We start from the raw sequence: 24,319 nt of genomic DNA on the forward strand, positions 1-24,319 counted from the left end.
TGATTATAAGTGTTTGTGCATATAATGAAATGGTTATGTTTGTATGAAAAAAATATAAGTTTTTATTGAATGTGCTTTAACTTCCTGTGTTTGGAGAGTTTGAAAAATGGCGGAAAGCATGAGTGTAAGATCTTTCCGAGAAATTGTTGTTCCGTCAAGCCCATCATTCAAATGGAAAGAAATCACAGTCAACACAGGTTAATACTTATTCATGATGAGTGATTTAATGTCAATCAATTGATGTCATTGGTCTCATGTCTAGAGGGAAACATCCAATGTTGCACCGAAAAGTGCATCATCTTCTGCCGGTTCTTATTATCATGATTAGTTAGTTTTCATGATTCCAGTGGTAGGTATGAAAACAGACAATACATGAAAGGAGTGCTGTTGTCAGAATAATACAAAGCCATTCAAGTCCTTCATACTTGAAGATGTATTTTCATTTCAAAATATTTTATTGTCAACACAACACGTATAATAACATGGTATTTTTTTTTACATAGAATATCAAAGATTTGGTGTTGGCAAAAGGAATTGGACAACAGACTCAGCCTATATTAGTCCTTTCCTATAGATTTCCAGTTTAATGAACATATGATTATTACAAAATTAGTATGTAGTAGGAAAATGTTAGAAGTTAATAATTGATATATATAAACAAAGAAAACACATTCTCACTCACTCATACTACTGTGTAACCTGCCTCAGCGAGTGTTCAAGTGCACAGAACACAGGTTTGGATCGATGCTATAATAAATAAACAAATCTCATCAAAAGATGAGGCATATAAGTATTTTATTAGGTAATTCTTCTGCACAATGCTACTGATATGGCCTGGATAATGACTAAATGTCGATATCGATGCATCGAACGTAACCTGTAATGACGAAGTGTGAATTCGAACCAATGATTAGATAACGTTGCACATTTCATAAAAATTTTATTATGGGAAAATCACAAAAATACCCTAAAATCAATTAAAAATTTTGGATTTTTTATATGCATATAAGTGGGAGTCGGTGTTTTAGTCGATGCAAATGCACGGGATTAAAATACACAGATAAAGAAAAAAAAATCGGGACTTGAGAATTTTATGCAAATAAGCGGGGTATTCAAATAAGCGATATGCAAAAAAGTGGGCTCCTCATGATGTATTTTCAATTTAGAACTTTTATATTTATAAACAAATGAGTATATAGACATAATTATTACTTATAATTTTTAAAGCATTTACTTTTTTCCGGATAAGAACTAGTGTTGGAGAGTATACGTATGATTCTATTTAAATAAGTTGGCAAGTCACTGACACCATATAATAGAACTTGAAGATTGACATCCTAGAAGGTTATAAACTGTTATGATGTGATGTCGAATATTCAAGTAAAGTGGACATTGGAAGAAGAAGTGAATTGCATTTTCAATATTAGCAAAGATGTATTGTTTATTATCTAATAGTTACTATTGGTGTGAAAAGAATTAAGTCATTGATAATTAAAATGCATCTGTTTAGAGTATCTCGACTTGTTATAGAATTTACTGTTAAACACATCAATATATATCTATTTCAGTTAGATAAGGAATCACATCAGCCGAAAAATGTGGATATCCATCAAAGTTAGTTAACTTCTGGTTTGACTGCAGACAAGAAACTATTGAAATGAAAGAGACTTGCCTAACCCCAGGAATAAATGACCAAATACAAAGATATATTATAAACGTTCAAATTTGTGGTAAAAATAGTATTGGCAGGATTAGCTACTCATGTGACAAAGGGAGTTAGAAGTTTAGTATATATGTAAGCCTGTCTGGTATGACTGAGCCTCCTTCTGTTATGTTTATGTTACAGAGAGGGAGTTGTGCCCATAAACCCCCCCCCCCCCCCCAAAAAAAACAACAACAAAACAACAACAGTATAATAATGTATGACTTTTTACCTACATGAACTTCCTGGGGAAGACCACAACATTATACAAAATCCTGGAATCTTCAGCCTCCTTTTGTTGTTACAAATTAGATTTGACCAAACATAAATCAGCTATGCCACAACCACTACTTTGCATACATCTAGACTAATATGAATATTTTATTTTTAAGGTGCATCGGCAAGCACACTGCAAGATCTCAAAGTGCCAGACAGTTGTGGTGGCTACTCCTACCTTGATAGCGGTGTTCCTCAGTCAGCAGTCAGAAACCGTTTTATTTATTGGTAAGACTAGTACTATTGACTATATGTTGTGGTTCATATGCTTATTAATGAAATAAAAGTTGATTTCGTAATCAGATTTTATATCATGACACCTTGCATATATATGAATGAATTTTTATATATCTTATTAAGTAGTATTATCTTCTAGAGATCTGATATACTGTATCTACTGATGTCATTTGTCTTTAAGTTTGCTTTAATATAGGAAACTAACTTACATTATTCACTTTTCATTATTGTCATTATATGAGAAACTCTGCATCTTCAGGAGAACCAGCAATGACGTGTTAGAGTTGGTGGAGCAGAGTCTAGACTTTAACCTGCTGAGATCACAAGTGCGCTTCAAGTTCCAGGACACTCAGATATTTGGTGGTGTGACAATCTGGGAATCACATGGCAATGTCATCATCTTGGTGTCAACAGTGGCCAGTGTTCATCGTCTCATCTTCCCTCACCCCTCTCGCCTACAGAGAACGGTCAGTCTAGTCTTAGAAATAATTTTCTGACTAAGTTTTGGAGAAAATTTTCAAGTTTTAAAGTTAAATTTTTTTATTCTTTTATTGCTGGAAGCATGTCAATTTATTTTGACTAGTTTTCAAGATTTATTCAATCTTAAGGCATATGCATTAGCCCATCAGTATATAATACAAATACATTTGTATACACAATCCTGGACGAAGTACAGATGGTGGAGAATCTAATTATATTATTGTAACAGTACCTTAACACATTTAACCTGTTTTGTCCTCATGCTTAACACTCTATATTGAGACTGGGACAACTGGTTGTCATAATAATTTGACCGGGTGGGGTGTCCTGCTGGGTGTCTTTGTTAGTATGCTTCATTGAGTTTACACTATAAAGTCAGCATCAGTTCTGTGCTATCACAGGGAGACAAACAGTAATATACCACAGCCCCAAAAACACACACCACATGTATACAACTCGCACACAGTGAAGGCCGTCATTAAAAAACCCTTTATTTGTTTGTTTTACGTTAACAAGAATACTCACTAATTAATGTAGGATTTGGAAAAGACCAAAAGGGCCTGTAAGGACTAGGTTAACTGTCAAGTTTGGTGTACAATGTATCATTTTGTAGTGCTTTTGCTTATATTATGAACAGATAGAAGATCATTTGGTTGTGTATACCTGATCAAGTCGCAGAGTCTATTTTTCTAAGATGTAGATAAACGATGTACAAGTCATACAGTCTATTTTCTAAGACGTGGATACTTGATGTATTTACAGGATATCAGTTATTCAGCGGATCAAGTCATACAGTCTATTATCTATGATGTGTATATACCTAGATGATATCGGCTATTTAGTGGATCAGTCATACAGGCTATTTGCTATAATGTGTATATACCTAGATAATATCAGTTATTCAGTGGATCCAGTCATACAGTCTATTTGCTATAATGTGTATATACCTGGTATATTTACTGGATATCGGCTATTTAGTGGATCAAGTCATACAGGCTATTTGCTATGATGTGTATATACCTAGATGATATCAACTATTCAGTGGATCCAGTCATACAGTCTTATTTGCTATAATGTGTATATACCTGGTATATTTACAGGATATCGGCTATTCAGCAGATCAAGTTGTGCATTCTATCTTCTATGATGCCTCCCTGATGACGGCAGCTGACTCCAAAAATATGCATATGTTGAATCCAGGTGGCAGTGTAACCTCCCACCTACACAGTGCTGCCACCTACCTAAGCAGTGAAGGAGATGCACTGTTTTCATTCTCCAGTAACACTGGAAACATATTGTTGATCAAGATGCCTCCGCCTCAGGTCCAAGGTACTTCCTATATGTTTAGATGTTATGCAATCTGTCACAGTGTGTACGTAATATGAATTCATATACAGTCGAACCTGTCTATAAAGGACACCTAAGGGACAAGACAAAAGTGTCCTTTATAGAGAGGTGTCCTTTATATAGAGGTTCAACGAGTTATGTCCCTTATAAACGAAGAAACAAACCAAAGTCTGTTTATAGTACACTATATGTCTCCTGATTTATCATATTTAAACACTTAAACTAATGAATAAAAGACAAATAATTAAAGATAAATGCTTAATTAATTAATTTTCAATCATTCATCTGACACAAAAATTGAAGTTGATATTTTTAATAATTTATATTAAGCCTATAGTTTCAAAACAAATCTTCACAATATCATACTATACTGAATATCTATTCAGACAAATTCTCAACATAGTAAAAAAGTAAAGGTAATTCTTATCATAGTAAAACAATTTTCATTAATCCTCAATATTTTGGAAAACAAATATGTTTGAAATATCTTTTTTTAAATTCTATTACAACATTAACTCTTTATAAATGAAAGTGCATTTTCCTCTGATAATTATAATCCCTAAGCATCTATTTTGAGACATATTTTCTGAAATCCATGTAGGGATTTAATTTAATGAATACCGTTTTCTGGTTCAGTCAATTAGTATAGTGTATACAAAGACACTCGGAACTCTTCAGCTGTTCTTAATATGTTACGTAGTCGTATTCCGAGGAGTTCCGAGTGTGAGAAAATGGCGGCTTATAACCATGTGCCTGCCCTGTCAGATTTGCATACGGTTGATTTTGTAAGTAAAACAATTATGACAGACATAACTATTGCTTTGTCCCTCTTTTGTTGGTCCTGATAATGATTTAATTACCCCCTGACCATTCTTGTTGTCTAGGCTATGGTTGAATGGCTAAGCTTAGCTGTCACCGGTGGGGTTGAGTAAACAAACACCTCTGCCGATGGCGATCGGTCACTCTCTTGTAATTACTGCCCATTGTTACAGCAACTTACAGGTAACAGGACAATTAGTGACTGATGAAGTGGCTTCCTAAGTTAGCATTGCTGCCAGGGGAGTTGAGTAATTAATGCTCTGCTTGTTATTTAGAAACGTTTTACACACAAATATCAACACGGTTATGGTTTCACGTGTCCGTTATACAGAATTTTTTAACAACTTTACGGACAAAAATAAGTGTCCGCTGTCCGCATTAGGAAGGTGTCCGCTATATACACGATATTTATATAGTGATTTTCATTGGGGATTCCTGGAAGTGTCCGTTATGGACAGGTGTCCGCTATATAAGGGTGTCCGCTATTACAAGTTTGACTGTAGATGTAAATCTATCTTAAACTTAAATACAATTTCAGACTATTTTCAAAAACAATTCAATGTAATAAGAATTTGAAAAGTGTGATTAATGTTTAAATATCATAATTGTATAGGTTCATAAAAAATGTATTTATGCCCCTTAATAATGAAAATGAAGTTTGCTGGGAGCATATACCATTTAGTCTGTCCATCCGTCACACTTTTCAAAGGTACAATATTTTAAACTTTATTTGAACATCAGAAAGTAAATGAGATGCTCAAAATTTTGTTTTGTTTGTATTGAAGGTGTTGTTCAACAGTTTGATCTGCGTCAGTCTTCCATGATGCAAAAACTATTCAGTGGACTTATCAGGTAAATGAATGTTCTATGTCTGCCATGGAATAGATGTCACATCTTGTATTCCTATCTGACATTAGTACATATGATTTGTTTTAAATAAATAGACTTTAATCTGTTGTTCTTAATCTTTTAACAATCATTTATAAAATAAAATGTTCAGCAATCTTACATTGATGGGAGGGATATATCTCCATGAGTTCATGGGGGTATACTGTACCTATGTGAGTTCCCATTCACAGTCTTTATTGTTATCTTAGAATACATCGTAACAATTTTTAATCTGATTCGGAATCAATTATATTGCTGGACAAAGAAGCATTGACTGTATGTTTATAAACACCTTTTGTTGTGTTTTGTATAGGAGCGGACAAGAGGCTACAGACTCCGCTACTAGTATGGTTATACAAATGTTCCGAGGAGATGTCTACATCTTTGCTGTTTGCAGGGACCACAAATTAAGAATATGGTCAACAAAGGTACAAGCAATTTGAGATGGGGAGTTTTCTGCTAAATTACAATTGTTTTAATTGTAGTTTCTGTATATTTTCATACTCTGGTATTGCATTTGCAGTACTATTCAGCTTTTCTTAGCCCACAAAGGACGGTGTGGGAGATTATTAAAACAAATGCGATAGTTTCTAATTCTAAGTCAACATAATAATTTATTTATATATAATTTAAAGGTAAGAAAGACAGATTGTGTATGTCATGTTTTGTTTTTTCAAATTTTAATTTTTCAATTTGTGGCATCTTTCCACTGAATTATGATGCTTCATTGCCTACTAAATATGTGTTTTCTCAGACCCGAGAGTGTGTCCTCGCTTACAATCTACTGGAGTGTTGTCCTGACCTTCAACACGTACAGCCCGTCACAGGTACGTCCTAGCTTGTACCTCATGGGCAGGTTGTTATTGTCTAGACTATATATTATGGGCTATGTCAATGACATATGCTGCTCCATTTCTTTATAGCAAGCTACATTAATGAAACCTGCAGTGCTGCCCCCATCGCATGATTGTAAGAGGTGACTAAATTTAGGATCTTATATTTTCTCTTCTTTCTAGCAACTTTGTTCTTCCTAATGTCTCCCTTTGCACTGCCTCACTTTTGGCCTTTACTTGAGCATTCCCCCCTGTGAGGAAGACTTTGGGTTCTGTTCCCTGGCCGAGACAAACCAGAGTTTATTCAAATGATAGTTTCTGCTCCTGCTTAGCACTCAGCATATTGGGAGTGGGATGACTGGTTCGCACATTGCCAGTAGTACTATAATGTGAACTGGTGGGGTTTCCTGCTGGGTGTCTTTGGCAGCATGCTTCAGTGAGATAGCACTATAAAGCTGGCATCAGTTTGAACGTACCACAGCCTCCCAAAACCCATTAACGTTTACCACACTCGAGCATCTTCCACTCCGGGGAGGCCATCCTTAAATGGTCCTTAAATGACCTCAGCTGTTGATAGGACATTAAACAATACTTAACCATAAAATGGATGAAATAAAACCAAATATTTGTTCTTGTTTTTCAGGAAGTGGGCATACAATCAAGAGAGTTTTAAGCAGTGACTCTATTGATTTGAAACTATGTGTGTACTTAAACTTTCCCGACAGAAATCAGGTAAATAAACAATTACCTTCACAAAATCTAGATCATAGTAAAGAGTAGCTTATGTATTGTAGGAAGAATATTTAAGACAATTATTCGTACATTGTATTTATTCATGCAAAGGTGAAGAATGCTTTAATCCTACAATATCAGACGATTTCGTACATGTAATTTTAAAATTCACCACATTACTGTAAAATAAATGTATTTGATTACATTACAAGTAAGACGTTGAAATGGAAGGCATTATATACGTAAAATACAGACCTTGGTTTACTGGATAAAAACTTGTTTGTTTATTTCAGTTTTGTTTTATACAACCCCATATGATGAATGGTCGTCTTGAGGTATACCACAATGCAACAGTGTTTGGCACACCTGTAAGTATTGTTCTGTGTTGTACTTTTGGGATATGTAAAGAAGTAAAAAGTAAAAGTTTGTATTTGGTTATGTATCAATATTCTTTGCTGTACAAAGCAAATAAGGATTTAATTAAATTCATACTGACACATGTACTTACCGTTTCAAATATTGAAATGTTTGACAATTTATGAATGTATTGAAAAGTTTTGTATTGGGCAATTTTGTGAAATTATTGAACAGTTACAGGAATAACAACTTCATATGCCATATGGACAGAAGGAGCAATGGATGACATCATAACTGTAGCTTTGATACAAACTACGTCATTGCCGTGGGGGCTGGGTTTGATATATTTGATTAAATATTCTAAAAAAAACAAGCCTAGGAAAAGAAGTGCAATCTTTAATTTAAATAACATATATTGTAGGAAGACTTGGTGGATTATTCTGTGACTGATGAACACCTATGGACTCTGTGGACCAATCAGACAGGGGAAAGTGTGGCCCGAGTCCGAAGTATGACAAGGTAAGTAACTCCAGTCATTTATTGACTAATTCAGTTTTTAAATAGATGATCACTTTTGGCAGATTATTTCTGTGGACAAATCATATCTGTAAACTTGTCATATCTGTTGAATAAATTTTAGCTTACTGTGGTATTGATCCACTTCAGAAGTGTATTTGAATGATATTTCTGTTTTATATGGGTGTAAGTTTCCAGTAATAATACCAAATTCAATATTTTGAAAATAATTTGCCTAATTTGTGTCAATGTCATTTTTCATTTTTCATTTGCAAATCTTTACATTTTCATAATTGGATATCTTTTTTTTAGCCACTTAAGGGGAGATAACTGGAGTGAGGTGATCCTACAGCCCCAAGAGAATAGCGACATCCTTGTCCCTCGCCACGCGGACCCTCGAGAGGTTTACTTAGCCCGTATCTTCCATCCACGCCGCTTTAATGTTCAGGATATAAGAAAGGCACTCAATGTAAGAACTGCTTCATCTGTGTACTTAATAATGACATTGGTCCATGTTGAATTGTGTTTTATTTTGATATTTATCATTCTCTATCTTGTGAAGAAATGTGGTAGAATGCTATATATATAGTCTTAGTAAGTAAATAATAATAATAAATGACATATATATACGGCTTGATATAAATAGTTTGCAAAACTACTCTGATGTGTTTTACATTAAATGTATTATAATTGTTCGGTTACTCAATGTGCAGAATAATATACAAATGTAATGTCTTACAAAATATGGATACAAAACTGATGAATCTGGACATTTAGCATACAAGTCATTGATCTAAGCAAGAACATGGGTGACTTTATATACAAGAATTTGTTGAAAAAAAACAATTAACAAGTTGTTTACTTCTAGGGCAAGTAATTTTGCATCCTATTGAATTATCCAGATTTGTTTCCATTCAACTGAAAAAGTAAAGAAAGATATAAAAACACCAACTTGTTATATTGTGTTTTAGGTTTACCGTCGATCTCTGGACATGACAGTTAGTGGGGAGATGACACTACAAGTTAACACTCTCAAAGAGGAAGTCACTCTGGCTGTGGAAGATGCTGTAAGTACATGTATACATCAGATAAGGGCTATTCCATTAAAATATCTACCAGACCCCAGGACTCCACAATAAACCACTTCTATCCATGGTTGGATTGCCTTCCTATTACTTCTATATAATTTATTAAATAAATTCTGTAGGTGGTACCCCTTAACCAAACCTGGAGTCCTGGGGTGGGGGTAGACGTTTTACTGGAAAAGCCCTAATGACTTATTGATTAGTTTGTGAAGAATTATGCAAGTAACAAAATTAAAAATCCGAAGTTTGTTTGATATTCTTATACTTATATGTAAAAATACTTCATTTATAGACCTATAAATAGTTTACTTAAGTATCTTAAAATGTTGAAGAGTAACTGGCTGCATAGCTTTTCATAAAGAAGATATTTTATTGTCTATCTCAGCATTTCTTCCTCTTTTTATCATAGATCCGAAATACTGCATTATCAAACGAGCTTGCTGAGGAGGAATACTACCAGATCCAACTTGACCAGTGGACAAAGTTTCATTCCTGTTGTGTTCAATATCAAGAGGTAGGAGGCTTAAAAATATTACAAAGATATAAAATACACCGTCATAGATACATTTGAGAGTTGGTTGATTTTGTTGGTTGAAATTTCCAGTTTTACCAATGGTGCCATGTAATGTAAAGTGTATGTGAAATAATTTTCTGAACAGTATCATACAACCATTTCATCCTGAAACTCTTCAGCAATGCTATGGGCCAGTTGATTAACCCGAACAATGATGCGAGTCCATGCAAAGGTTTGACATCCATCTGTTAATGCTACACATTGTTTACTTCGTAGAAAGACTACACATTGTTTACTTCATAGAAAGACTACACATTGTTAGCTTCTTTGAAAATACAGGTGATACAGGTAATAATGATCTTTTTAAGGTTGGAGCCAAGATGAAAGGACTTCTAACTGATCCCATCACTGGCCTGGTTTGTCTCATCAAAAAGGTAGGTAGTTAGTCTAGGTCTTGGTTTGTCTCATCAGTAGAAAAGATGTATTGGATCTGATCTAGGTATCCAGACTTTTTTAATTTGTGTATTGATACCAGTCCCATAATTACCACCATAGCAGTAGTGAACAAAAAGTCAAAAGGTGTAAAAAATATTAAAAGTGTACAAGAAATTATTGGTAATTTTACATTTTATGGTCCACCAACATGATTTCATTCCTAAATAACGATAATAAATAGATATGGAATGTTTTCTTTGTATATTTTAAGGGTTGTGTCACCTATATTCGACCATGTGATAAAATTGAGGAGCTGTGTCTTGGAAGTGGAGAATGGACTGACCAACAGGAGCAAGGTCAGTGTTTTATCTGTCATAGATCAAGGTCATATGTAGGTCAAACAGCAAACCTAAGATTTTGTGAAAATAAACCTTAATTTCAATTCCTATCTATTGTCAATTTGATTTAAGTATATTTGTATTTTTATAAAAAAAAATGTTTTCCACAATATTTGATATTTTTGTGTAGACCATGCAAGGCAGTTTGATGTTGAGATGCTGGGTCGTTGTCTAGAGCTGATCAGGTCAAAGGTGACCGATGAGGCGGGGGCACAGTTTGACTACTGTATGGCATCTCGGGAGGAAATTCATGTGCTAGCAAACCACATGGTGGAAGAACTCTTTACAGAAGAAGGGTAAGATAACACTGAAGAAATTTCAAACTATTGAATTTCCAAATTCTACTTTGAAATACAGATTTGAGAACATTTAATTTTATGTAAATTCGTATTTTAACTCTCAGTTATGTTTGTCTGGAAAATATTTGTAGGAAATATTAGGTAATCCTTGTTTCTAGCTCCACCAAGTTGCTCGATGCTTCCAAGCATACAGTAGTCTTGTCCTGGTAATGTATCCTAGAATATTTCCTGCTGTTAATATATATGTTTTTTATGGTACTTCTTTCTGATTCTAGAATTAATTTTGGTTTACTTGTTAGAGGCAGATGGGTTGAGTGGTGGAACTAGTAATTACAAAATTTCTGTTTCAGTTTCCTGGAAGGATCAGCGTCTATGACATCACTTGGGTCTCAGATCCAGAGGATTATCAATCTGCCAGACAGTGTCCAGATTTTACTGGATGCCACTGACCTCACCACACATGACGACCTGGAAGACACACCCATGGACGAGGGTCAGTAACGGACAGCCTGAATTTTCCATAATTTTTTCCAAACTCTTAAAGGGTTCTCGGTTTGCATTGCTAGTCTGTCTCTCTGTGCTCATGACGGCTACATCATTTAATTATTTTTCAGGAGTTCAATTAGATTTTAGATACTCCCGCACTGGGGATATTTAAGCAATGAACAGCGGTTTTAATGTTGTTATTGTCGATATGGCATTTGCCTACCATACATCTTGCTGCCATATCAACTATAACAACATTGAAATCGCTGTTCAATACTTATATTTACATTGTCTTACCATTCAAACAAAAAAAAATAAAAATCACGCCCTTTTTTATGTCACATGACCCACTGGGTGTTATAGCCCGAGGCACTGGGTGTTATAGGCACATGGTGGCAACTGCCTCTTAGCATTGTGTCAATGGGGAAATGCGGAGCAAATGTAAATATATAGAGTATGTAGCATAATGCTTGTGTATAAGATATCTCATGAACCCTCAGAAGATTTAGCTCATATTCACACCATATTATCATAACACTAGGTTCTACACCTGATAAGCTTTTGATGGTCTTCGGTCAAGGTCAAAGTTCTGATATGCGAGTCCCTGTGATATCTGTATTAGTATTGAGATTTTTGCATGTGTTAATCAGTCTATACCAAGTAGTTACAAAAATGAAATAAGGTTGTCTTAAAATGCATAGAAAACATCAGCTCATTACTGTTTGATATTTTACCGGATATTTACAAACATAGTTTTCCACATACAGGTGAGAACACAAACCACCAGCTGTCGTGTGGTCGACTATTCACTAGTGGTACAGCTGTGGAGATTCTCTCGGCCACTCTGCAGCAGGTCTCGGTCACAAGACTTTGTGCCCTTAGAGACTTGCTTATCTTACAGGAGGCAGCCTGTCAGCTGGGAGATCGGGTAATTGTAACAATAATCAGTTGTGCCAAACTTATTCATTTCTTTATATTTTTTATAACTATTTTTCCAAGTTACTGAAAATGTTTTCCCCCGTTAACCCTTTCAACCCGAAGAAACTTTAGTGGACTCTTCCATTCAATCTTCATTTGAAGTCCAATATGGTCAGTAGGGGTGAAAGGGTTAATTAGAGTTAAAAAAATTAAGGTTTTAATATGTACTTAATATGCAAAATTGTGTTAACACAGTTATATTTCTTTATATCTCGTATTATATGCACATCAGAATTTAGTGCTGCAATTATCTATTTAAAAAATCTGAGATCATTGTCTCGATGAACAGGCTATTTGATATGGTTATGTTAGTTTCCCCGTATCATATTTCACAGTGACAAATATGCAGGACTTTTTCTCACTGGTTTGGGATGGGGCCTTTTTGTCTCATTCTGGGAAGAAAATTGGTGAATTGGGAAAGATTTTTTCATGAGCTAACTTTACAAATTTCGGGAATTTGGCTTTAAAATGAAATAATTCCAATTGGGAATGGGGTGAATTAACAGCCCCAAAAAGCCCTCAGAAAAAGCCCTGATATGCCTAGTGTTAAGGTATTATATGTCTTTTGTTTAGGATGGTATCACTCCTGACGTTACCGACCGTCTGCGTCACGATCTCATCCCACACACCCTGACCCTGCTACAGTCCTATATGTTACTCAAGTGGGTGTCGGAGTCTGTAGCCACACCTAACCAGACCAGTGCTCTGTAAGTACTCGATTCTGATGACATAATTGTACCTATCTAAAACATCACCAGGACAAAGTTTTGATTACCAAGGTTACATGCAAATATAAAATTGCATGACCTAGTTAAATCTTCTGGATGAATTATGTATACTTCATGTACAGCTATGATTCTCATTATCAACAAAGACAATTTGGTTATGGAAAACGTAAGTGTGAATTTACAAATAATATTGACCTTTGATGTTGTGGATTTTCAGAGAGTTTAATGTTAGACAACTGGCCTCCTTAGAGATCAATGATGGATCAGGACTCTCCAACCAACAGCGGACAAGTGAGTAATCTAGTCGAATATAACATGATTCTATACTGGTAACTATGTAGGATGAATCATGTACACAATTATTGTTGAATCATCTGAGTTGATTGTCTATAGTCTAAAGATTTGAGTGCAAAGGACAATGACTATGCCGTAGCAGACAGTGAGTGGTGGACAGTATAGTTTTTCATTATGTCCGTCTGTCCTTCCATCCTTCTGCACTGTACCTTGTCCGGGCTCTATCTTCTACACTACTTGTCACTGGAATTGTATTCTTGGAAGATAGTTTCACCTAGGTTAAGTGATGTTATGTACTTAAAGTAGATCATTTTAACCTTTATCAAGGAGAACGTTTGTTTGCGTTCCATTTCCCATGATTCTTGTCGTTGGAACTTTATACTTGGCTATGGGTCGACCTATGTAATGCCATGTGTCATTCATCAAAAGTAAGTAGGTCAGACAGTAAGTAGGTCATTCTGACCTACATTTCGACCTTTGACTAACATAAAAAGAAGAACAGTTAGTCCATTTTTGGCATGTAATTTAGCATTTGATGGGGAACTGTAATTTATTGAATGTCTTGATGTTTTCCAGATCTACAAAATATGGGTCTGGCAGAGCTGTTTATTCAGGCTGTGGGTGGGACACAGGCACGTCAGATGCTGGCCCAGACACGAATGATGGACAGCGAGCCTTGTGCCACCTGGACTGTGGGAATCCTTGGTCTCACAAAGTTTGTGTCTCAGCTTATGTATCCTTCCTGCAACAGTTTTGCATCAGTTAAACTATATAAACTTGTTTTGATTAGGATGGAAAAGTGAGTTTCATTGGACATGTTTGTAGTTGTTATTATCCTTAAATTAGTGAAGGAGAATTGAAGTGTGTATCTTTAATTCCTGTTTGTATTATATATGTTTTTACAATATCAGGATCAAACTTTGTGTTAAGCTCCATTACGGCAGTACTTAAAATCAAACAGCCTTCAAAATTACAAAGCAATTTATCTTGTAAAAGGGAACGTCATTGTTATCATCCATTTTTCTATGACATCTTTCAGACTTTTTTACATGCTTAGTGCTCTCTCCATCATTCAGGGAGAAGGGGCATATATTTATTTCTGTTTTATGTAAAAATGAATATTTCTTTAAGTGATAACAGATTATTCAGTTCAGATTTTTAAGGTGTAGTCAACAAAACATCGCACATAAAAATCCAATACTCGATGTGATATGTAAAAGTCTTTCTATCCAGAGATTTCCGATAATTTTGTTCATATTAATGATTTGTTGATTGTTGTCCTTGACATTATATAGCTGGCCAATGAGCCAACACTTTGTCTTCCCAGAGTTCCTTGTAGGTAGTTGTCAATACCTCCAACTCCAGGAGTACGTCCGACTGCTGAGCTCCTGGTGTGAATGGCATGTTGCCTCTCGAAGGTTCATGTTGGGACTGTGTTACCTGCACTTTGAGTGAGTATTTAACAGCATATAGAATAAGTACACTCATTCAAGGTCAATTGAGTTCACACAGATTAAGGGTGTAAATCACTTGCTTTGGAGTGCTTTCAGGTCTAAAGGTTAAAGATCTAAACGTTAAAGGTCGAGGATTTTTCTGAGGACTTTTTGGGCCGTTAATGGGCCCCATTCCCAATTAAAATTATTTCATATTTAGCCAAATTCCCAAAATTTGCAGTTTACACCTGAAAAATCTTTCCCAATTCACTAATTTTCTTCCCAAAATGAGACGAAAAGGCCCCATCCCAAACAAGTGAGAAAAAGCCCTGAAGGTCACAGTTCCTACCTGAAATTGAAAATTTGTTGCTGAACAGATTCTATGGTATTCTCGTAGTTTGTATACAGGACTAAGTTAATAATATATTTTGTCAATATCAGTGAGCCACAAAAAGCTGGCCAGTGTTTCACGGCAGCAAAGGAGGGAGTGTCGACAGAAAGTTTCCTGAGACAGAAACTTCTACAGACAGATGAAACAAACAATAAACGCCTGGAGGTTCTCTACTACCTCAAGGTGAGTTGCAGCCATCATAAACGAGAAAAGCAGGAACCTTAGATAGCTAACATATAACTAGATTTCAAGTTCAACAGTTTCAATTTCCGTGATCAACAAACCCCTCAACAACTTTACCAATAATGTCTTTTATATTGAAAGAAGATTCATGAAAATTTATGAAAATTGCAGTAAATTTATTTGAAATAAAATTAAAAAGGCAGAAAGGTGCAATTAAGTTTTTTTAATGGATTATTCATTCAGATAATTAAGATAATTTCCTTATTTTAACAGATTGTAGATATTACACATTTTCACCTCTTTGTATTTCGTATGGCAGGTGTTAAAACAATTTGAGGAATTTGGAGCACCTGACATGGTAGTCTCCCTTGCCAAAACAGGAATCAGTATAGCTGAAGACGATGATCCTAACCTGGTAAAAACAAATTATGAAGAATTCAAGAGAGCTTTTATTAGGTCACCTGAGACAAAGTCTCAAGTGACCTATTCTAATCGTCTTTTGTCCGTCGTCCGTCTGTAAACAATTTACATTTTCGACTTCTTCTCCAAAACCCCTAAACCAAATTCAATGAAATTTATCGGGAAGCTGCTATGGCTAAAGGTCAACCAAAATTGTTAATTATATGGTCTGGGGCCTGAGGGGCGGGGCTAAAAAGGGTCAAATTGACTAAAACTTCAAAAATCTTCTTCTCTACTCTCAGATATGATGGAATCAAATACTCTTCATAGATGGAAGGGTCTTGGATGCTTTACTAAAATTGTGAATTTCATGACCCTGGGGTCTCATGTTTGCCCCTGGGGAGGGGGTAAACTTTACTATAGTTTATATAGGGAAATCACATTTTTGACTATAATTTGTTTGATTTCTATTGGAATTCATTCTAACTTGGTTAACATTATCAGCTTGTGATGGAAGTTTGATGGTATACACATGTTGGCCTAGACTGACCCTCGGGGGCTGATGGGCAGGGCTATAAAGGGTCAAATTAACTGAAATTTCAGAAATCTTCTTCTCAAGACCCAAATAAGGTAGAATAAAATATTCTTTATAAATGGAAGGGTGTTATGGTGCTTTACTAAATTTATGAATTTCATGACCCTGGGGTCACAAGTTTGCCCCTGGGAGGGGGTAAATTTTACTATAGTTTATATAGGGAAATCACATTTTTGACTATGATTTGTTTGATTTCTATTGGAATTCATTCTTACTTTGTTAACATTATCAGCATTGGATGACAGCTTAATTGTATACACATGTTGGCCCTGACAGATCCCTAGGGGCTGATGGGCGGGGCCAAAAAGGGTCAATTAAATTAACTGAAATATTTCAAATCTCAGGTGACCGTTAAGGCCCATGGGCCTCTTGTTACGCATTTGCTATGGATATTAGTAAAAGTTGTACATAAAGAATTCCACAAGAGAAAAGAGAAAATAGTTTGTTGTATCAGAAATTCGTTACAGATTTTAAAAGATTGTGATTTTCTTAGTAATAAGTGGAATTTTGTATCAAGCCTGTTCGTATCAGGAAAGTTTTATTATAGTTAAACATTATTTAATGGACTGACAACTGAAAAAATATTTTTGTTACTGAAAAAAAGTGTAGTTTTATTTTAATAGTGAAATTGTTCTTTGTAGCCCACCCTTTGGTCGAAGCTTTTCAAATACAGACTGGAGTTAGGCCACAACATGGAGGCATACTCGGCCATGATCTCTAACCCAGACCCTTCCAGGTATCCTAACTCTGTTAAATTTGTATACCAAGTACTATTCTCATTCAAAACATTTTATATGTAACATGTTCTAGTACAGCAGATATTGGGATTGTTTTATCATATGAAGTGATTATCCTACAAAACATATTGCTATTGCTGAATGCAGAGATGATTCTGATGACATCATTGTTCACTATGTTGATATTCATCACGGCTTTGTACTGTGTCAGATAAATACTAACATTTAAATTTTGTATCCTGCATTGTCTATGTGTTCATGCTCCTAATGTAAAATTGTGAAGTTCTTGGAGCAGTCAATCCAATGTTACCAACAAGTTGGATTAGCTGTTATATATATATAAATATATATATCACCTCTTATGCAAAAATCCACTGCTCTGTTGTATTTGATAAAAAATTTGTATTTTGATTCAATGAAGGGATAGATGTTGATGCTGTTTTCACATTTGACAGGAGAAAAGATTGCCTGCGACAGTTACTGGTGACCTTGTGTGAGAGGGGTGACCTTGAGGCACTGATAGGTTTTCCTTACATTGACCTTGAAGAAGAGGTAGGTCAAATTCCAGTACAAATCATTCTCTCTTCATATATATATCTGTCAGTGTTATCATATTGAACTATGACAATTAAATGTGCATCATTGATGATACAAATTTAAGGTAAAAGATTGATACACACATCTTTAGATATACCTGTTATAGAAATATTATAATTATCTGGAGGTATTACCTTATTTCAGAAAAAATGCAATATGGAGTTTTTGCTTTAAACATCCAGTTGTGATACAACTAAGCTGCATTGCAAATCAGGTCCGAGATTTAGATATCATTTTTGGTCTTAGATATGAATAATCTGTGTGTGAAATTGGGAAAAATCAAGACATGATTTCTATTGTAACTGGACTAAAAGGAACACTGTGGTAAAGGCCTTTTTATAATGTGTGTTTGGTTTTCAAGGTTGTGAATATCCTGGAGAGTCGTGCCCGCTCAGTGGATCTGCTTACCCATAACTACTACGACCTTTTGTATGCATTCCACATCTTCAGGAACAACTTCCGGAAAGGTATGAATCACAACATACCACAGGATTATCCGAGAACTTTTTTTAGAAGTTTCTTATATAATATCTAAACTCTGAGGCAACTTATAAAGTATCAGAATTCTTTGGATTTTTTTTTTCAATGTATGAAACTGTCAAATTGCTGTGGAGTTATCGATAGCGTGAACTTTGAACGGATGAACATATTTTTAAAAAAAATACATAGATCATAACTTACATAAAAATATAGCCTCTAATGATCAGGAGGTGGTTCACCTCCAAACTAACGATGTAATGTTTGTTTTTCCAGCTGGCCGCGTCATGTACGAGCATGGTACGAGACTCGGGCGGGAGGTACCAGGCAAAAGAGGTCTTGAGCGTCAGGCACAGTGTTACCTAGCAACCATGAATGTATTAAGGCTTGTGAAACCTGAGTATGCTTGGATTGTAAAACCTGTACAGAAACATAATAGGGTAAGTTGTTTTTGACTTATTGATTTAATTGTCATTTTATGCAATTAAAAAGATGTCAATGATAAATAAGTAAGGATTTGAACATACAGTTAAACAATTATGTTATCAATTAACTACAATGGAAAGCTTTTCTGATTAAATCGCTAATTGATTATGGATTTTTAACCAATGGCAATCACTTTTTGTTGTTTAAGTGTATAACATGAGATTTTTTGTGTGGAAACATTCAGTTTTCTATTTAATACTCTTACAAATGAATTTGTGAAATTTTGATGTTGGATATCGAAAAAACTTTATTTTCAGCCTAAATTGGAAGACTCTGGAAGTTCACCAAAGCATTTCCTGGATGGAGAGGAAAAGCTAGCAGGTATAATAATACTGTAACTGATGTCCGTATGACACTATAAGTGTTTTGAAATAAATAGAAAACTGATGGTCCTGTATTTTACATAGAGAATTGACAATCATGTATTTTACATATAGAATTGACAATCATGTATTTTACACAGAGAATTGACAATCATGTATTTTACACAGAGAACTGACGATCATGTATTTTACATAGAGAATTGACGATCATGTATTTTACACATAGAACTCACGATCGTGTATTTTACACAGAGAACTCACGTTCATGTATTTTACACAGAGAACTGACAATCATGTATTTTACACAGAGAATTGACAATCATGTATTTTACACAGAGAACTGACGATCATGTATTTTACATAGAGAATTGACGATCATGTATTTTACACATAGAACTCACGATCGTGTATTTTACACAGAGAACTCACGTTCATGTATTTTACACAGAGAACTGACAATCATGTATTTTACATATAGAATTGACAATCATGTATTTTACACAGAGAATTGACAATCATGTATTTTACACAGAGAACTGACGATCATGTATTTTACATAGAGAATTGACGATCATGTATTTTACACAGAGAATTGACGATCATGTATTTTACACAGAGAATTGACAATCATGTATTTTACACATAGAACTCACGATCGTGTATTTTACACAGAGAACTCACGTTCATGTATTTTACACAGAGAACTGACAATCGTGTATTTTACATACAGAACTGACAATCATGTATTTTACATACAGAACTGACAATCGTGTATTTTACATACAGAACTGACAATCGTGTATTTTACATACAGAACTGACAATCGTGTATTTTACATACAGAACTGACAATCGTGTATTTTTCATACAGAACTGACGTTCGTGTATTTTACACAGAGAATTGACAATCACATATGTAACTGATGTTCATGCATTTTACATACAGAACTGTCAATCATGTATTTCACATAGAAAAAACTGTTAACTCTATCATTTATGTTACAATATAGCGTCTGAGCAGAAGATGGAGATAATGGAACTGGGCGACATAGAGAAGGAGTTTATGTTGGTTGACGCTCGGCTCCGACTCATACAGAAAGACACAGATCCAGCCCTCACATCAGGTACCATTAGTCTGACGACGACAAACTCGTAGTCATTTGATAAATTCCTTGTCAGTTAACAGAGACCATAGAAATGGTTACCAGTGGTAGAATGTATTGACCAAAATTCATACATAACATATAGTCATATATTTCCTGGAAATACTGAATGGATTTTAATGAGAAAAGAATTTATGATAAATCTATATTTGAACAACATATTGAAAACAGATTTTCAGTGAACATTGCTAGGTTTGCATTTGGGTTTTTTATAAATGATTGTCGAAAACCACTCATGATGGTTGAAATATTTATTTTTTCTTTAGTTAAGATGATTATGACTGTTTACTTACAGCATTTTGGGTTTTCCCCTTGGTACTCGGGTTTTAGACCCTCTTAGCTTCCATCCGAGCCAACAAGAGTGATTAATATAAGTTAATATAACTTGTTATGCAATTGTTGTAAAATAAATAAAGTTTACATTTTATGGCATTTTCCTGAAAATACCAGTATATCATAGGTTACCTATGTCTAAATGAGCAATCTACAAATTTGGCTCTATATGAGTATTTGAAGTATGCACCATCATATTAACACATTACTAGTACCAAAACATGGCAGTGGAAATGTACAATGTAGTTGGACCGGTATTCAAACTCAGAAACTTACAAGTTCACAATATGCAAGCCATCCTACTAATATCATGTCTTGTAAAATAGATTTAGGCTGGTACAAATATCTTGAAATTTCTATTAAGTCCAGAAAAAAATGTTAAACTTAAAACTGGGATGTTGCTGTCAAACTAGTCCAGATCTACAGCTATACCCAAAAAATGTCCTAACAATTTGATCAGATTAAATCTCTTATGCATTGTCTCTGGGTTTTATTGAGGTATATGATGTTAATAATGTGATTCCCTTAGGTCCAACTCCAGGGCCAGATGAAATGGTCGGACTACTGGTAAAGGCTGGAATGTATGACAGAGCAATCACAGTCTGTCAAGTGTTTGATATGAAGCTAGTCACAGTGTTTGAAAGTCTTGCACTCAGGTTTGTGTTTTGTATATAATTGTTTTGTTCTTTAGTCATATTAAAACCAATTGATCTCACATTGACTTTGCCTCAGCCACTTATTGGAAGAGGCAATTAATATTTGCCTCTCAGCCTGTCCATCTGCTGATCGGACATTTTGGTTAGGTTTTGTGTTTAGCTCTTTTTCTACAATATTAGAGGTCTAATAGTCATCAAATACAATATGCAGATATGCACATTTAAGAGTAATATAACATCATGTGACATCTGAATATCTCTGACCGATATTTTCTGTTTTATGGAATTGGATCATATATATTTTAGCAAATGTTTATTACTAATACTAACACTATGCAGATAATTGTATCAATGAATAGTTTCTGATTTCGATACAAACCTGATTATTTGTATAATATAGACATTGCTGTACTCTCTACCAGGTGTGTGAAGCTTTCCCGTAGCAGTTCCTGGGATAACTCGGTAGTATCAGTGACGTGGGACTGGCTACAGGAAAACAGCTTAGCTTTGTCAAATCTCACCAAGGATACCAGGTATCACTTGGTCATATTATAATACATTATTATTCATTTTCCTCAAGTGAAAGCCAAGACCGAGAAAAAAAACTGTTAGCACATTACATGTCATGATAATATCACAATCGTATAACATTTTTTATAGCTGGTAAATATTGTAGTCATAGACTGTTTTATTCTTGTTTTTAACACATTCTCGTATTCAATTTCTCAAATTTTGACGGCTCCCGTATTAATTGTATTGAGTTATATATATTGTGTTTGTGAAGTGTGGTACAACATATGTATAGTACACATTCATTCCACAGTGCAACGGACCTGGCTTGGTTGCTCCTGCAGCACTACTTGGAGACCTACGAGGGTCATACCGGACAGTACCACCGATGTATAGCTATGAAACTGCTATCTCAAGCCTTTCCTCTCCCTACATGGCTAATCAACTCTTACAAGGTCAGCTCTGTCAGATTCAAATGATTCCAGCACTTTCTCTTTGCAGATTATATGACCATCTACCAAAACTACAAGAAAAAACAAAACAAAAAATAGATATAAAATAGATATTATCTGAATAAAAGAAATAAAAAGAAAAGATTCCAAGTTTTGCTGTACCAAAAAGAAAAGATTCCAAGTTTTGCTGTGCCAAAATGATTTGGTTGCAAGTATTCTGATTGTAATTGTGTGTAATTACAGGGGTTAAACACATCAGAACTACTGAGGGTTTATATCGACTTCGACTTGCTGGAGGATGCCGTGATTTTGACCATGGAATATATTGATGCAGTCATGGACTCTTTTACGGGTCATGGCAGTGAACTTTTCAATTTACGGGTAGGTATTTTAATTATAAGAGAGGATTTTGTATCCGCTTTAACAAGTTAGGTATTAAAGATATAATAACCAAAAGAAAAAGTTTAAATAATTTCCCTTGTTAGGTCTGTCATTCAAACAAAATTTTCACTCACATCTTTGGTCTTATTACCTTACCCTACCCTTACCCACAAGTTAATGTTTAGAACTCAAAATGTTATTTTATACACATTTTTGTTCCCATAACTGTTCTTTGTGGAATAGTTTAACTGCATTTCATACTTCAGTATTTGGTTCAGGTACACCTGTACATTTTTGAACCCAGGTTGAGCTCTAAGCTTACCTTTAGCCTGGGTTCTCCTTGCAGCCATTGCTTCAGAGTTGAAGTACACATTTTTTAAGTGGACCAGTAACAGTACTTGTTGCAACCCTAGCCGCAATCGTCTTTAAATCTGTTTAACTTATAGAATTGTTTGTTGACAGGGCTGCCTACAAAATCATACCCAGACAGCCTGGCTTCCCTATACCTGTATTGACCAGCTCCTTATTGCTCTAGCAGATCACAAGCATGACATCACACATGGCAAGGTATACTGGGACTCATCTTGTTTACAAGATTAACAAGATCATACATCGACTGAATTGATGTTAAATATCATTTTAACTCTATCTGAATATCACTTTTAAGTGCTGTAAATTGTCGGAATTAAATAATTGTTGAATTTGTTACAAAATGTCACATAGAATCTGAAAATTTCCTAATTGAAGAGAATTCAAATTAATTTGCTTAATACAAATGAAAAAGGATACGAATGAGGACACCAGGAATTGTACATGCAGAATTGTAATGATAATTTCCCAATTTTCATTTTGTTTCAGCTGTATGAATCCCTACAGAACAAAATGAGCATCTACTATAGCAAGCTGTCTGAACAGGACTATATCAGCTGACATCGGCTCATCTGAATGTGTGTTTGTACTGTCCTAATTGTCCCCTGCTGAACAGATATATTTTTGTGGATGCATCATCAGCGTTACCACTATCTCAACGGAAACATTTTACTTGTACAACATTGGACAAGAATCCGTGTTTTGAAAAAACAGATTTTTGAAGGTTTTTTTTAGCAAAAGTTGTGTTACACTACAATCAAGTACCCCCTAATTCAGCATGCCTGGTTAAAATCATTTATGAACTCTTTCTGCCAAAAATTTACCTTGTAGCTTCATTATCGAAATATCATATGAATCCTTCATTTGTTGATGATCAAATAGTAAAATGAGGATTTGAAAGCATGCACAATATCAACAACTTAGGTTGTATATTTTGCAAAAATTGTATGACTTTTGATATCTGTATTGATGCCCAGCAGAATTATTGAATAAATTATGTCTATGTAACTATACAAGAGCTCTCGAGTCCATCATTCACTTTATATTTCCTAAACATACATGATTCTTGATCAGGATGTCTTACTGTCAGTGCTTCTCTGGAGATCATGAATCACTTGCTATTTACTGTCACTCACAATTCACATTTTTGACAACTCAAAAACTCTTAACCGATTTTGAGAAAAAAATTTCAGGAAAAGCTAAATAAAAATTGTTAATTGTAAGATTTTGCATCTCCTAACTGGTAACATTTTGTGGTGACAATATACAGTTGTTTTATTCCTTATCAGTCAACAGTCGAAACTCTTCTCCCGGTGTGTTGGACCAACCCGATGAACTGTTCATCAGGTTGGTCCAAACACCAAGGGGAAGAGTTTTGACTGTTGACTTATAAGGACATGAAACAAATGTGTTGTTACCTGAATCATCCAC

At 34.9% G+C, this 24,319-nt stretch overlaps 1 protein-coding gene across 1 annotated transcript; it reads left to right on the plus strand.

Annotated features, from left to right (window-relative positions):
• Positions 1-94: 94 nt before the first annotated feature.
• Positions 95-23,906, plus strand: LOC117335937 (nuclear pore complex protein Nup160-like). The gene is made up of 36 exons (XM_033896221.1): positions 95-197; positions 2,095-2,206; positions 2,475-2,682; positions 3,796-4,024; positions 5,647-5,713; positions 6,063-6,177; positions 6,504-6,576; positions 7,226-7,314; positions 7,608-7,682; positions 8,093-8,190; positions 8,500-8,656; positions 9,159-9,254; positions 9,682-9,786; positions 10,155-10,220; positions 10,493-10,577; positions 10,750-10,915; positions 11,269-11,411; positions 12,172-12,332; positions 12,956-13,089; positions 13,328-13,401; positions 13,981-14,137; positions 14,700-14,855; positions 15,279-15,411; positions 15,731-15,826; positions 17,047-17,141; positions 17,598-17,694; positions 18,101-18,206; positions 18,493-18,656; positions 18,960-19,023; positions 20,035-20,148; positions 21,050-21,176; positions 21,599-21,709; positions 22,000-22,141; positions 22,382-22,519; positions 22,982-23,086; positions 23,378-23,906. Exons 1-36 carry the CDS (start codon positions 107-109, stop codon positions 23,447-23,449), a joined length of 4,221 nt encoding a protein of 1,406 aa, XP_033752112.1. The 5' UTR covers positions 95-106; the 3' UTR covers positions 23,450-23,906.
• The last annotated feature ends 413 nt before the right edge of the window (positions 23,907-24,319 follow it).

This window comes from Pecten maximus, chromosome 10, assembly GCF_902652985.1.
Source record: "Pecten maximus chromosome 10, xPecMax1.1, whole genome shotgun sequence".
Classification (NCBI taxonomy): domain Eukaryota; kingdom Metazoa; phylum Mollusca; class Bivalvia; order Pectinida; family Pectinidae; genus Pecten; species Pecten maximus.